At 44.2% G+C, this 16,439-nt stretch overlaps 1 protein-coding gene across 1 annotated transcript; it reads right to left on the reverse strand.

Moving 5' to 3' along the window:
• Positions 1-5,008: 5,008 nt before the first annotated feature.
• On the reverse strand, positions 5,009-11,781 carry LOC104454145 (probable pectate lyase 5). Its single transcript, XM_010068908.3, has 4 exons — positions 11,020-11,781; positions 9,568-10,459; positions 8,691-8,896; positions 5,009-5,300 (listed from the first exon to the last, which is right to left on the reverse strand). The coding sequence occupies exons 1-4, from the start codon at positions 11,148-11,150 to the stop codon at positions 5,051-5,053; spliced, it is 1,479 nt and encodes a 492-aa protein (XP_010067210.2). The 5' UTR covers positions 11,151-11,781; the 3' UTR covers positions 5,009-5,050.
• Positions 11,782-16,439: the final 4,658 nt, after the last annotated feature.

Genomic DNA, 16,439 nt, shown 5'->3' on the forward strand with positions numbered 1-16,439 from the left:
TTGGAGGAGAACTACTTTTTATTTTATTTTTTGTGGTGAAGAGGAGAACTACTTGGCATGAAAGATGATGCTGTGACGGGGGCACAAATGTCGGCTGGGTGAGGAAAAGCTAATCACCTTTACTCCATCAACTTGTTACTTTTGTTTTTCCGAAAAGTCATGAGCGTTTCTCCCGATCGAAGCAAAAGATTATATACTTTCGGCACAAAAAGTTAGATTTTGTGCAGGACCCACGACATAAATTTGCCTTCTCTAACTATAATCATCATCTTTGTTAAGACAAGACAACTCGTTATACCTGTCTTAAGCATATGTGATGCTGACCATTAACTGAGCAATTTTAATGCATGCCCATCATGTATTTGCTATTTGATCTAGCTGGCGGTAAGATTTTCTGCACATAAAAAAAAAGAAATATATATATATTCTTTAGTTGTGTTAATTTCATGGAAAATAAGTGATTTAAAAATTATCTTTTTTAAAAAATGATTGTTTTCATCACTTAGAAACAAATTTAAAAATACATTTTAAGTGTTTACGAAAAGGCCTAGATATAAATTGTTGTTGTAAATGAAAACATCTTTCATTAACTAATTATTTTAAACAATACAAACTATCATCTTTAGGATTCATTTCCCTTAAAATAGATGGAGCTTTAATAAATTGACCGTTTAAGACTACACTGCATGTACTCTACATTTATAATTTTATGGCCTCTTTTCAAAGCCGATTTTGTTGAAAAAAAAAAAAAAAAAAGAAGAAGAAGACAAACTGCAGCAATAAGAAAAGAATTTCGGACTTTGGTCATCGTTTTGCTTCTTAATAAGTCCAAATTTAAAGTACTTCTCAAGATTGCAACTCCGATCGGAAAAAGTTGGAAATGAACAAATTTAAATTGAAAAATTGCGGATTGCATTTCTTGTTAATTTCATTTGTGCAAGTTAATGTATGAGACTGATTTGGTCACGTCAGATGTTAACATGACTCACTTTTTCCCTTCAAGCTGAGAGCAACAGGCCAATTGGAGAATGCAATTGAGTGAAGGAGACATGACATTATTTTTTGGAAAATAAGTGATTTAAAAATGATCTTTTTTTAAAAAAATGATTGTTTCCTTCACTTAGAAAAAATAAAAAATATATATTTTAAGCGTTTACGAAAATGCCTATATATAAATTGTTGTTGAAAATGAAAGCGTCTTTCATTAACTAATTATTTAAAGCAATACAAACAATCATCTTTAGGATATTATTTTCCAAATAATTCATTTCCCTTAAAATAGATGGAGCTTTAATAAATTGACCGTTTAAGACTACACTGCCTGTACTCTACATTTATAATTTTATGGCCTCTTTTCAAAGCCGATTATGTTATAAAAATAAAAAATAAAAAAAAAAGAGAGAGAAGAAGAAGAAAACCACAAACTGCAGCAATAAGAAAAGAATGGGATGGACTTTTCAAGGGTTATCGTTTTGCTTCTTAATAAGTCCAAATTTAAAGTACTTCTCAAGATTGCAACTCTGATCGGAAAAAGTTGGAAATGAACAAATTTAAATTGAAAATTGCGGATTGCATTTCTTGTTAATTTCATTTGTGCAAGTTAATGTATGAGACTGATTTGGTCATGTCAGATGTTAACATGACTCACTTTTTCCCCTTCAAGCTAAGAGCAACAGGCCAATTGGAGAATGCAATTGAGTGAAGGAGACATGACATTATTTTTAGAAAATAAGTGATTTAAAAATTATCTTTAAAAAAATGATTGTTTCCATCACTTAGAAAAAATTTAAAATATATATTTTTAAGCGTTTACGAAAATGCCTATATATAAATTGTTGTTGAAAATGAAAGCGCTTTTCATTAACTAATTATTTAAAGCAATACAAACAATCATCTTTAGGATATTATTTTCCAAATAATTCATTTCCCTTAAAATAGATGGAGCTTTAATACATTGACCGTTTAAGACTACACTGCCTGTACTCTACATTTATAATTTTATGGCCTCTTTTCAAAGTCGATTTTGTTATAAAAAGAGAAAAAAAAAGAAAGAAGAAGAAGAAGAAGAAGAAGAAGAAAAGAAGAAAACCACCGATCGGATGCCCCAGGCCAATTGGAGAAGGCAATTGGTGACCTTCAGCAATAAGAAGAGAATCAAACAATCACCTTCGGGGGATAAATTGACCGTGGGGATGGTAAGTTTTTCAAAGAGTGGGTTATCGTTTTGCTTCTTAATAAGTGCAAATTTAAAGTACTTCTCAAGATTGCAACTCCGATCGGAAAAAGTTGGAAATGAACAAATTTAGATTGAAAATTGCAGATTGCATTTCTTGTTAATTTCATTTGTGCAAGTTAATGTATGAGATTGATTTGGTCACGTCAGATGTTGACATGACTCACTTTCCCTTCAAGCTGAGAGCAACAGGGCAATTGGAGAATGCAATTGAGTGAAGGAGACATGACATGATTTTCCTTCAATCTCAATTCAAGTCAAATGAAACATTTAATTATGATAATTATGGTGAAAAAGAGTGGAGGAACTAGAAGAGGGCATGCCTGCCTAGCAAAGACAAAATAAAATAATAATAAAAAATAAAACAAAAAAAGTTAGGTCTAGGAGATTAGAAAGTGATTGATCGGGTCACACTTTATGATTCTTTTGACTTCCCATTGAGTGAAGATTGCATTTTTAAAAAAAAATATCTATAAAGTGATTGATGAAATTCGGATATAAAGTGGTCGCTTTTAATGTCATCCGAGACTTTAAGTTGGTAATAATTCATGTGATAATACATTATACTTGATCAACTTTTCATTCCAAACCGGGATCGTGGGAGCGGCCCAAACATTTCCGTACAATAATGGATCAGGCGACCCGGGACAACATGTGACCGGCATTGATAATGGGTCCAATTAGCCAACAAATTACTATAAATTGGCTCGAAATAGGAGCTACCCTCTATCCATTTATTTTCCCTTGGCTTTAGTGTTCAAGTTACTAAAGTTATGCGGTGCGATTGTTGTGGTGGGGATAGTTGACCGGTGGTTAGGACTTGTTCTTGATGGTGGCACATGCCCAATTTCGGTTTTGACGGTTCGGCAAGGCGATGTTGTTCCGAAACAAGCCCATGTTCAAACTCAGGCCTACTTCGGCCCTGTTTGATTTGGCATTTGAAATGGACTTTGAGACTTTAAAGTCCTTTGGCTAAATGCAAACGCGTTTGGTTCATATTTTTACTAAATTTTGAGAAAATATAATTGCATCTCCAAAGGACTCCAAAGGCTTTTAGTCTAAAGCAGGTCTCGAGATACTTTGGAAAGTGTATTTTCGGAATGCAAGTCTTAGCTTCGGTTATTATTCATTTTCTCCAAAGACCGCTACATGGAAAAGCTGATCGGAGGCCGACGCTACCGACCAAGGGGTCGCGCGGGCCGGTGACCGCCGCTTGAGGGTCACCCAACCCTAGCGACTGTCGCCAGGACCTCAGGTGATGCTTGAGATTGCATGACCCCAGGTGATAGCGTGAACCCAGGAGGCCGACACTTGAGGTCGTGCAACCTCAAGCAACAGCATCCAAGAGCTAGATCTGCAATCCGACGGTCCGGTGGCCAAACTTTAAAAGAAAAAAATGCAAACTTTTTTTTTTTAATTTAATAAAAATCCTTTATAAATGTAATTTTTACCAAACAATATTTTGCCTAGAGTTGTTTTTTAATACACTTTAGAATTATAATTCACTAAATGTTATTTATATTTCGAAAAACTCCATTCACTCAAAGATATTTGTATTTTTACAAAGATATACTTTCAAAACCACCGAACCAAATGGGCCCTTCATTGCTTTTTGAAAAAGTATAAAGGACAAAAACTGAAAGATTTCGTTGACGATTGTTCGAAGATATTTAGAGAATTTCAATGAATAGTTTCCTTTCCCGTCATGGGAAATCAATTTTTCGAAAATCGAATTATTTTCAGTGCGGAGACGCTCGTGAACGCTGCGACCGAAAGACCAATAAAGATGATGTGGGGTAGAGAAACGAAGGGAAAAAAATGCTCTGAAATTAATGCAGCAAGTAGAGCCCCTTATAATAGTCACCTGGGCCATCCGTACCACATGCATTCACATTGCCCTTTTTCCTGCTGATCAAGCGTTTTGTAAACTTCACAGCAGCTGTAGCTTGTATTTGCTGGACGATCTGGGAAGAATTATTGATGATTTTACTAAATCTGTGGAAGTTAGATTGGCTGAGCAAGCGGAGGTAATGGCTCTGATTGAAACCCTAGATTTTATTTTATTGAAGCTGGCCCCAAATAGAATTGAAAAAGAGATAATTATACACTTTGATTGCAGCACAGTGGTGAAGGGGGTTCTCTCTCCAGAGACTATTAGTTGGGAAATACAACCACTATTAGACCGGGCAAAGCAGAAACTGGAAAAGATGTTAGGTCTTACAATAGCTGACTGTAGTCGAACCACAAATAAGGTAGCTGACTAGTTAGTGACTAGTTAGCGAAAAGTCCATCGACTGGGTTGTCTTATTGGGAATTGGGTTAATAACCCACCCTCACCTTTCAGCTCTTTTGGATCTTTTGTGTGTTCTTTTGTGTGTTGATGATAGTGTTGTACTTGCTAAAAACGTTTCTTATTAATGCAGTTTCGTTTGCTCGTTCCAAAAGCGTTTTGTAAACTTAAATCGAATGCTGCCGGCATCGCACAGGAGCGAGCACGGTGTGATTCGAGCGTCGAATTAAACTGAAGCAAAGCAGATAAATACGGCTCGAAAAAACTAGAAACATAACCAAACCGGATAGTAGTTAAGAAGCAAATTAAAACGAATAGCTTTTTCATCTTTCAATTTTTTTTTTTCTAATTTTGCGACGTTGAACTCACTCAACTAGATTAGGAGCATTAGGCATTCACCTTCTTTTGCCAAAACGTCGTGCATGGAAACTCCTTTTTTTTTTTTTTTTTATTTTTGTTCTTTTCGCTCTATTCAGAATTTGTTATGCATGCGCGAGAAATTATTTTTCTTCTTTTCTCCAATGTTTCTACAATGTCAATAATTGCAATGATAATAGAGCACCACGGTTGGTGATAGTGTCCAAAACCAAAATGATTAGTAAAGACAAAAGGATGGAGGTGGCTGATGAATGTGCTGGTGGTGCGTCGCTCCCAAATATCATTCCAAAGTAGTCACTGTCTCCTCCATTGGACCCATTGCCTCCGCCGCCGTCTGCGGTGGTGGCTGTGGTGGTCCCGGCCCCAGAAAACCCCGGATTAGATATGCCGCTAGTGTCCCTGTGAATGAGCAAACCACGAAAAAAGAGAGAAAATAAGGGACCCTTCTGAATGAATCATAATCTAAGGACAAAGTCCTGACATCAGGCTAGAGGAATTAAACAAAGGGTGATGGACAAGGTGGTAGGAACAAGGTTCAATCTAGCTGAACAACAACAGAAGACATTTTTAAATTGCAGAGTGCAAGATCCTAGTAGTAGGAGTAAGGTTCAATCTAACTGAACTGGAAATTTGGCTGCATTGTCTTCTTAAAAAATGCTCTGTCCCAGAGGGAACCTTCCCTCACTGCTATGCTCATCTCAAAACTCTAGTGCAGTCAAATTGATGATACTTTGATACAGACGCTGCAGAAAGAGAAGTGTATATTATTGAACCAATCACTCAAAGTGCTATTGCTTTTAAACGAGAAGACGCGCATACACTAAATTAAGGCCAATTGCAGCAAGGCGCAGTTCCATTATAGCAATGGGACCATCCTAGGTTCTATCAGTCTGTGTCAGCCCTGCTTTTCTCTCTCTGCCTAATCAAGCAGGTTTATTGACTTTTCTCGCATCATTCAATCGCCATTGATAGGTCTCCTCTGTCGAATGTCATTTATCTGCAACCTAACATAGACGACTCCAGCTACCCATTCCAAGTTCTAGGAGCAGAGAAACTGGTAAATGATAGATATTGCTCTGGAGTAGATGGAATCCCCATTCTGTTTCTTGGTTCTGAAAGCATTGCCCGAGAGAATCCATTCAAGCTACACTTCAAACCGGACTTTGGAAAATTTGACTTCATTTAGAGTAGCCACTGATCCTTGCATGGATCTGAAGCTAGCATGACATTGTCAAAAGGAAATATAGCACTGTGCATTCTTTGGAGGATCTAGATCTCAGGTCCTCACGCCTGACCCTCACGCCTGACCACGGTTCACCAGGTACCATCATAGCCATGAAATGTGACTAACCCCAGTCTATGCTGACCCGGGTCGAGGCAAAGCATTTGCCCGAAAATCCCATGGTTTCGAAACAAGATGCTGCTGATGGGAGTCGGAAGGAGGCAACCATCTCTCTCCCTCTCCCCTGTTCAGGTGTGTTTCAGAAACAAACCTTCACAGCATGGCTGGGGGGACATAACGGTAATAACATTGAACATACCAACGTGAAAAGTAGCTTAGTGTAGAATACTAGAATAGGACGGCGAACAAAGGTCACTCGGAGGAAAAAGTTTCTCTCTCTTTTTCTTTTTTTTTTCAATTTTATTATATGTAACGGGTACCACAGCTGGTTGAGTCTGTCTAGTTCATATCAGATCCCCCTAGCAGGTGGGTGGGGCCCACAACGTGCATCCTATGGTCCTACCTAATTAAAAAAAAAAAATGCAATTTGTCATAGGCAGGTCCCACGACTATTGGCTGGACAGCAGATGCAGGCGACTATGGAGTGTGTACGCTCCTCACTCGCTCAACTCACTTCCAAACCCAATACACACCCAAACCCATACGCCCTTTTCTGTGACTTTCCTCAGTGGGCAAATGACATTTTCTTTGACTATAATGAAGCAGTCCCCCAATTAGACCAGAAAAAGGAAACCAAAGGAAGAAAAAATGGCCTCCTTTATCAAGGCCTCTTGCACTTAGAAATTCCTTTTTATCCACCATGCTCAAAGTCTCGAGCTTTTGACATGGAGACACCGGTTTTCCAGCTCAAACCCATATGCCAGAAAAAGCTAAAAAGCATCTCATCTTGTCGTGTATACTATTCCTAGGCAGAATTGCCACATGGGTTGGGTTCATATCGCAAAAGCTACTCATCAGCTTGAGCGAGCCTTCTCATCAGACAAGGGATTCTACTCCAAAAAATTTGAACTTGTCAAAACTTAGGAGAAAATGGCGTGCAATTTGCCCAGTCTAAACAATACCGGGGAAAAGATTATGCATTTTTACGTCCTTTCACCTATTTTTCACGAGGCAATTGTCGCTGAAATCAGAGATTCGAATTGGTAGAATAAATTCAAGGACTTTTGATCGCAAATCAATGCGATGATGAAAGCATGCATTAAATGGACTCGGATATAGGTTTCGACTAGCATGCTAGGGATTGGTCAAGAATCGCTCAATGGCCTACCGAGAGAAAAGGGTAAAAAGTAGAGGGCAAAAAGAGGATTTACTTCTCCATTTGCATAAAACAAAGAAGAAATCACCGCAAAGGACTGCAGATTATTGATGAACTGGAAAAGGCACACAAGGAAAAGGACAATTGAATAAAAGGCTGTACTGTTGGCCCTCTTGAAAGATTCTCTAAGGCCCCGCAAGATCACGTGCAAAGATAGAATGACAAAACAATAGAACAAAGCTCACCATAATGTCTGTGGAAAGTTTTTATCTTTTTTATATCGGTAACTTTTCATGATGATCTGGTGATTAGCTCCAAATGAGATTCCAGCGAAAAACAACTTGCTCTACTTGTTGGTTAAAAGGTCATGGACCAACAAGAGCAACTGGGAAAGAGAGAAGCAGACACACAATGCTGAAGACGAATTATACCCCCTTCATAGGGACAGCTAAAGTGACAGGGTTCTGTGGTCACCAATGGCTTTATCAGGAACGATTGCAATGTGTTAAATCCGGATTCATATTCTGTCCATTGTAGTTTCAAAACAAAGAAATAAATAGAATATCTCTCTCCTTTGTATAGCATCGCACAAATCAGTCATTCAAAGTGAAGGGTACCTAAGCAAAAGCTATCGAGATCTAACAAAAGACCGATTGGATAAAGAACACACAATTTGTTCTCTATCCCAAGAAAAAACTCCTGGAAGAATGCAATTTACCCGAATCTCTCGGATGAAAATGCATTTGTGAAGAGCTGTATTCAAGTATAAATGGGCTTGCCAAATCTACTCGACAGTTGAGATAGATAGTTGAAAAGCAGAAAGCACCAGTCACACCTCAGTGTAGAACTTATTTTTCTACTAACTAACAATGAACTCCACAAAAATCCTAATCTGGATCATGTGCCAATAAAGTATGATACTATCAAAAGTTACCATAATTTAAAGCTTTGCCATGACGAACCAATGGAAAGCTTAGTAACTTGGTGCAACTTTGTATAAAATGTGTGATGTAATCTTTTGAACTCAATGTCAAATTATCATATCCCCATTCTTGCCTCTAGAGTAATATGAGATTTTATGGACTATCACTAACTGTTCTAAAAGTTTAAACTGTTAAATAAATGCGTGATTTAATATTTATATAATCTAACAAATGCAAAGCAGCCTTCTAATCTAAATTCGGCATCCGATACTGAGCTTAGCAGAGAAAAATGAGTCAACTTTTGAAGCAAATAATAACTAACAAAAATGCCGAGAAAAGAAAATGCAAGGAAGAGAAGGTGAGTGTACCTAGGATCGCCGAAGACGCCGGCATTCAAGGTCAATTGGTCGATGAGGCCGGCCGACTTGGGCTCGAGGCTGGAGGCCTTGGAGTACTGGGCGCTGAGGCCGACCCCGGACGGCACGAAGTAGGCGCCGTTCACCATGATGTCCCCCTCCGTCCGCCAGTTCCAGTCCGTCCACTCGGTCTCCTCCGTGTCCACGCGCTTCGTCACCTGCATTGGGATAGCGTCACTGGGGCCTATCGATGTCAAATCTTTCGCCTCATAACAAACATATCAAATCCCCCGGAAAGAAACGTCCTTCAGATCCGAAACAAGCGCATCCTCAATGTGAAACGGCTCGAAAACAATTGGGTCGAGTTCAGTACCAAAAGAAACTCTGCCGGTTGCATGGCTGTCAAGCACTGATAAGGACCAGAGTTGATCTACCGGACGACACGGACCAACCAAAGCTTCCACGTCGAGTACCAGGCTGGACTAGTGCAAGGACAGCGGCGTCTGCTGCCCACGCGCCGTCACGGCAAGTGGGGAAACACTCCACAACAGGACACCCGTTCCCATCAAGGCGCAGATAAGCTGAAGTCAAAAAGGCTCGACGACCCACACCCCCTTCCCTCGTAAAAATCAGATTTTTTATTAATGAATCCGACAGCGCCTCTAAACGCTCGCTAACTTTTCTTCGTTTTTCAAAGCTGCGAGTTCACCTCGTCTTGTGTAATGCAAAAGGGTATTGTAAAAATCGTTTCTTTATGAATAATCTGACTTAAAAAAATTGACTGAAACTGCTCCTGACGAGACGCACGAAAGTATCAAAGCATGAGAAAGGAATCATTTTTTTATCCCGAAACCGCCGCTCGCCCCCACGCGCGCGCTCGCTCGCTCACCTCCTTGGCGTCGGCGTCGACGGGCGCCGTGTAGCGGTTGCCCTGGCTGTTGATGGTGGGGTTGGCGCTGCCGCCGATGGCGTACATCTGCCACTCCGTGAAGTCGTTGTTGACCACGTGGATGTAGCCTCGCCGGCACCGCGGCATCCGCTGCACCAGCCCCTCCCCGAAGTGGTTGAACGCGATGGTCACCTGCATCCCGGAGTCCGGGGCGTTCGAGTCCTTGTGGCCTAGCAGCATCACCTCGTTGTGGTGCGCGAAGTAGCTGTTTGATATGGTGATCGCCGTCGAGCCCATGATGGCGTCGATCAGCCCGTCTTTGCAGTGCCACAGGGAGCAGTGGTCCACCCATATGTGCGACGCCCCGAATATCGATATCCCGTCCCCGTCGGACACCCCGCGGAACCCGACGTGGGTCGGCGACGACCGGATGTTGGTGTTGCCGGAGGGCTTGCAGTCGTGGACGTGGATGTTGTGGATGATGATGTTGGAGACGTCTTGGACGGTGAGGCAGCCGTTGCCGGTGATTTCGATGTTGTGCCCCCGGCCGTCGATGGTCTTGAAGTTGTTGATGATGAGCTCGTGCTTAAGCCGGATCATCATGTCGGCGGAGAAGATGATCCACAGGGGCTCCTCCTGGAGGACCCCGTACCGGAGCGTCCCCGGCTTCGGGTCCACCACGTCCGAGTCCGAGGAGTCGGTCACCACGTAGATGCGCCCGTCACGACCCCCCAGCGCCGACTGCCCGAACCCGATGCCGCAGTCCGCCAGGCGCTGCCGGTTCGAGGCCCAGTTCGGGTCACACCGCCAGCAGTCGTCGATGGGGTTGCCGGTGCCACACGAGGAGGAGGACGAGGATAGGAGTCTTCTTGAGAGGGAGGCATTCAATCTCCTGCAAAGATGAAATTGCAAGGAAGTTTTTGCTTCGTTCGAAAACCTCGGAAGGAATAACTTAAGAAAGAGCTGGTCGCTTTTGTTTTTTCTTGGAAGAGCTGAAAAGTGGGCTGCGAGGCAAGAAATGAGGGCGTTTCCCACAATTTCCTTTAAAATGTGGGAAAATGGAGAACGCTGGGATGGGTTCTTTGCCCCTAGCAAATGGCTGGGACTTCAGAATGTGCCTTGTAAATGCTCTCTGCTTGATGAGCTCAGAAGATGAGCTGAATGTGGCCAAAAAAGGAAAATGGAATGCGAGCAGATGGACGATTTCCTTGTCATGGAGAGAAAAAAGGGAGACAAATCTTTCGAGGAAGAAATATCTGGGGAGATATCTCTTTTGAGAAAAAGAAAGGGGAAAATATCTCAGATTTGAGATTAGGGGGAGAAAACAGAGCAATGTGGGTCAAAGAACAGAGTGGGTCTCTTGGCCTGTCCTCGGCCAGAAGGTTTCCAGGCCTAAGAAGACATTGCATGGTGTGTGGATGAATGCAGATGAGGATTAGAGCTTAGACATACCTGTGCACATCTTGTACTACCGCTTCAGGGTCCGGGTGTTGGTGAGGGAGGGTGAGATTCAGAGCAGCCGAGAGTGTGAGAGAGACCAAGACGATGCACGCAGGGAGAATGCAGGTGGTCGGGAACAACATTTCTATCCTCTCCAAGGGACGACAAGCAATAATGAGGCAAATGGGGGAGGCGCTGTTGGCGCTGGAGCTGGTCGTTTGCTTCTCTAAAGCTTAAAGGGCTTTTAGACAAAAACCCCCCGAGAAAAAATTAGAAGAAAAAAAAAGAAAGGACATTTGCTTTAGGGAAGCGGAAGCTACATATTCATGGGAACTTGTGTTGGGGAGGGGGCTTTTATAAAATAAAACAGAGCTTAAACGGGAATTATAGGAATAAAATCATAACTATTCCCTTGCCGCAAAATTGTATTTTAAACTTTCTTGCGGTCCGGGGTGGTTTTTTTTGTACTTTTTTTAGGGGGCTTTTCTATTTCGTTTCAACAAGGAGAAAGGGAGACGCCTTGAGAGCTGGAATGAGAAGGAGAACACAGAACCGCCACCCTCTGTATCTCTCTACCCTGATCCTCTGTTTCTTGCACGACCCTCTCGGTCACTCACATTCCTAGCTTGCTTGTTAATCATTCTGCACAAATACTTAGACAAACCAAATTGACAGAGAGAGAAAGACGAGAGAGAGGGAGGGAGGTAGAGCATATCCAAATGGATGAGCAAGTCATCTTTTTATCTTGCATGAGGGATGGAGATTCTTTGTTCGGGTTCTTCCTCAACAATGTGGACAAAGACCTTTTTCACTTTTCTTCTATTGGGTTTTCTTTCTTTCTTTCCTTTCCTTTCCTTTTCTTTTCTTTTCTTTTCTTTTGTGCGAGTGAAGGTTCTGTTTTTGATGATTTCTGGGTCAGATTCTTCCATTGATTCAGTTAAAATTTGCTTCGCGGAGCTAGAAGACGAGGCTGCTCTGGCAATGGCTGGTGCGGATCTGGTATAAAAGAGGTCCCTTTTGCTCTCTTCTTTTCCCCCTCTTTTTTCCGCAGACTACTACATAGAGGAGCAAAAGCAGAGCGTAAAAGCCTGCCATCGTCAATACAATGTCCTGCCTTTGCCTTCTGCAAAAGGCTTCGTAGCGGCATAAATATTAAATGAGCCAATCCATACATATATTTTTTCTTTTGATAATCCGAAACATTGGACAAAAGAGATCTGACGTACAGTCTGCAAGCGTTTTGACCATCTTACAAGTTTAATGAATGCGGTTAAGCTCGGATATATTATTTTTGCACGGTATCTTTCAACCGACAATGGTGTCTTCTTTCAGTGGACCCATTGGGCGAAGCATAGGTCAGCCTAACATGAGGGCTTTCACCTCCCTCTTCTACCTTCACCGGCATGGACAGTTACTATGCTTATGTCACGACCCGAAAGAAAACAGGTCCAAGAGGTTTCTCGAACACGAGCATGACACATTAAAGACCCTCAACTTATACCCCCGAGACTTAGAGTATTCTCCTGGGGGCGGGCGATACTGTATTTGTACGCATATGTTATAAATGCGAGTAGCTGATAGTTGTGAAATTAATGATGGTAGTTGGTAGATGGGGAGGTGCAATCTCCACTGTTAGATCTAAGGAAGATCTACGGATAGGGTTTGCCTTGTACCTATATATAAATGGGCGTCCTCCCTCATTGTATTCTCATTCACAAGTTATATGAAAAGCAGAGCTTCTCTCTCTAAAGAAGTTTCTCTTTCTACAAAGTCCTTTGTGAGTCGAGTGTTGAAAGGCTGCTTAGGGGTAAAACCTTAAGGCCGCACGGGTAGCCTTCGAGTGATCGAGAGTGAATCGATCGGCCCGTGACAAGTGATATCAGAGCTGATTTGTGATCCAAGCGCAAGTACAATGGCTGATCCACGATCCGATGAGGCGCTGGCCATGGGTGGTGACTGCGCTGATCGTGGGCGGAACGCCGAGAAAGGTGGTGCCAGGGGGAAGAAGAACCGTGGAGTTTCGAACTTGAGGGAGCCAATGGGGAATCTTGCACAACGGATGACGAAGCTGGAGTTGTTCGTCACCGATGTCCAAGGATCGGTCGATGACCTGACCCAGACCGTGGACGAAGTTGACGCCGGAAGAGAGGAGCTGGTTGCGAATGTGCAAGAGCTCAAGACCGGCATGGGAGAGCTCTGCCATGAGTTGCTGGGGACCCTACAGGAGGAATTGTCACAACGATGTGAATCCTTGGAGGCCATGATGGCGGTCATGCGCGCGGAGATCGCGGGCTTACGGGTAAGCTCACGAAAGCACAAGCGGCACACGTGAATGGTGTGATCACGGTGCGGGGTCCACGGGTGGACACGCCGAAGCCAAAAGAATTCCGGGGCTCGCAGGTGGCCAAGGACGTGGACAACTTTCTGTGGTATATGGAGCGGTACTTCCAGGCCATGAGAATCAATGATGACCAAACTCGGGTAAACATTGCATCGATGTATTTAGCTGATAATACATTGTTGTGGTGGCATTGTCGGTCGGATGATAGGTATGGGAATCCTATCACGACCTGGGGTGGTTTTGTCAAGGAGTTCCGACGAAACTACTTCCCCGCTTACGCGGAAGAGGAAGCTCACGACGAACTGAAGCGTCTCGGCGTAAAAGGTGGTGTACGCGACTACATCAAGCGGTTTTCGGAATTGCTGCCGCAAATCCCTCGATGAATGAAGTTGAAGCGTTTCACCGGTTCATGGGTGGTCTCAAGCCATGGATGAAGCAAGAGCTAAAGCGGTACAACGTGGGAGATCTCACTACGGCCATGACCGTAGCCAAGTCGCTCGTGGAGTACAAAGCGTCGCCTTCCACATCTTGACCGAACACCCGTCCAAGGGAAAAAGCCACTGGTGGGGGAGATCGGGGTAGATTCAACAATCGCCTGACTGGAGCTAGACCACCAAATGGTCCTCATCCTCACCGGGCTAATGCGGGGTGTGGGCAAAGCAAGGTACGCTCGTATAGCTGTTTCTTTTGCGATGGTCCGCACATGGCGTGAGATTGCCCGAACAAGGCAAAGCTAACCGCTCTTTGCAAAGAGAATGAGCCTAGGGAGGAAGCGCGGTTGGGATCGTTGCGACTCCTTAGCACGAGCAAAGCCAAGAAGGCGAAGGAGCCCAAAGGCTTGATGTTCGTAGACGTGAAGATTGGAGTAACCACGATGAGTGCGCTCGTGGACACAGGAGCATCCGACATATTCATATTGGAAGAGGCTGCGAAGAAGCTTAACCTACAGGTTGAGAAGGGAGCCAGCTGGCTCAAGACGGTAAACTCGAAAGAAGTCCCTGCGATCGGTGTTGCAAGGGACGTGGAGCTACAACTAGGGTCATGGAAGGGCAAAAAAACGCTAGAGGTAATTCCACTTGACGACTATGATATTGTCATTGGAATCAAGTTCCTAGATAGAATCCATGCGGTTGTAGTCCCGTTCGCCGAGTGCATATGCGTGTTGACAAGAGTAGCCAATGCGTGATTTTAGTCCACCGTGAGTTGGATCGTGATTGAAAAATGATCTCGGCCATACGACTCACTAAGGGAACAAGGAAGGGAGAAGTGACCTTTCTGGCAGCCTTGAAGATCGAGAACGGCAAGGGTGAAGGGAAGGAAGTCCCGACGGAAGCAGCCCAAATCCTCGACTCGTTCAAGGATGTCATGCCTTTCGAAGCTGCCGAAGAAGCTGCCACCCAAGAGGGAGGTAGATCACGGGATCGAGCTTGCGCCTGATGCTTGACCGCCTGCTATGGCGCCTTATCGCATGGCACCACCCGAGTTGGAAGAATTGAGGAAGCAACTCAAGGAGCTGCTCGATGCGAGCTATATACGATCGTCCAAAGCTCCGTTCGGTGCGCCGGTTTTGTTCCAAAAGAAGCACGATGGGTCACTCCGGATGTGCATCGACTACCGGGCACTAAACAAGCTGACTGTGAAGAACAAGTACCCGATCCCGCTCATTGCGGATCTCTTTGATCAACTTGGGGGAGCTTAGTGGTTCACCAAGCTGGATCTCCGATCGGGCTACTACCAAGTTAGGATCGCCGAAGGGGACGAGCCAAAGACTGCCTGCGTGACGTGGTATGGATCCTACGAGTTCCTCGTGATGCCGTTCGGCTTGACCAACGCTCCGGCTACCTTCTGTACAATGATGAACAAGGTACTCCACCCTTTCCTAGATCGATTTATAGTGGTTTACCTAGATAATATTATGGTTTATAGTCGGACGTTGGGAGAGCATGTCGAGCATCTGAGGCAAGTCTTCCAAGTCTTGCGCGAGAACGAGCTGTACGTTAAGCGCGAGAAGTGTGCTTTCGCCCAAAAGGAAGTTCCGTTCCTAGGGCATATCGTCGGGGGGTGGGCGAGTGCGCATGGATAAAGCCAAGATTCAATCGATCGTTGAATGGGAGCTGCCGACAAAGGTGCCGGGTTGAGGTCATTCTTGGGCCTCACCAACTACTACCGACGGTTTATCCGGAGCTACTCAAGCATCACCGTGCCACTCACAGACCTGCTAAAGAAGGAGAATGCGTGTGAGTGGACGAATCGGTGCCAAAGAGCCTTCGACCGATTGAAGCGGGCTATGACCGAGGAGTCGGTACTAGTGCTGCCCGACCACACCAAACCCTATGAGGTAGAGACTGATGCTTCAGACTTTGCCATTGGTGGTGTGCTCATGCAGGATGGCCATCCAATGGCGTACGAGTCTCGCAAGCTGAACGACACCAAGTGTCAGTACACCGTTCAAGAAAAGGAGATGACCACGGTGGTCCATTGCCTTTGGATGTGGAGGCACTATCTCCTGGGGTCGAAGTTCGTCGTGAGGACGGACAATGTGGCCACGATTTATTTTCATACGCAAAAGAAGTTGAGTCCGAAACAAGCTCGATGGCAGGATTTTCTTGCGAAGTTCGACTACGCGTTAGAGTACAAGCCAGGGAAGGCCAACTCCGTGGCAGACGCGCTAAGTCGAAGAACGGAGCTCATAAGCCACATGGTAAGTCGACCAAGTTGCCCATGGGTCGACCGTATCAAGGAAGGGTTGACGCATGACCCAAGAGCTCAAGCCCTCGTCGGGTATGCCAAGGAGGGCAAGACCCGACGGTTTTGGTGGGAGGACGAGCTCCTCTACACTAAGGGAAGGCGGCTGTATGTGCCTTTCCATGGGAAACTGAGGAGGGAGATCTTGCGTGAGTGTTACGACTCGAAGTGGGTGGGTCATCTAGGGATCCACCGCATGTTGGCCCTTGTCGAAGATCGCTACTATTGGCCTCAAATGCGGGACGACGTGGAGGCGTATGTGAAGACTTGTCTAGTTTGCCAACAAGACAAGCTGGAGCAACGGTTGTCACCGGGTTTGCTGGAGCCACTTCCCGTTCCAACTCAT

Source organism: Eucalyptus grandis, chromosome 7 (assembly GCF_016545825.1).
Source record: "Eucalyptus grandis isolate ANBG69807.140 chromosome 7, ASM1654582v1, whole genome shotgun sequence".
In the NCBI taxonomy this organism is placed as follows: Eukaryota; Viridiplantae; Streptophyta; class Magnoliopsida; order Myrtales; family Myrtaceae; genus Eucalyptus; species Eucalyptus grandis.

Excerpts from the sequence above, each read along its gene's own strand:
- LOC104454145 (XM_010068908.3), bottom strand. The coding sequence starts at position 11,150 with ATGTTGTTCCCGACCACCTGCATTCTCCCTGCGTGCATCGTCTTGGTC. Across the intron at positions 10,460-11,019 it reads GTAGTACAAGATGTGCACAG|GAGATTGAATGCCTCCCTCT; the intron begins GTATGTCTAAGC and ends TCATCTTTGCAG. Across the intron at positions 5,301-8,690 it reads GGCGTCTTCGGCGATCCTAG|GGACACTAGCGGCATATCTA; the intron begins GTACACTCACCT and ends GCTCATTCACAG.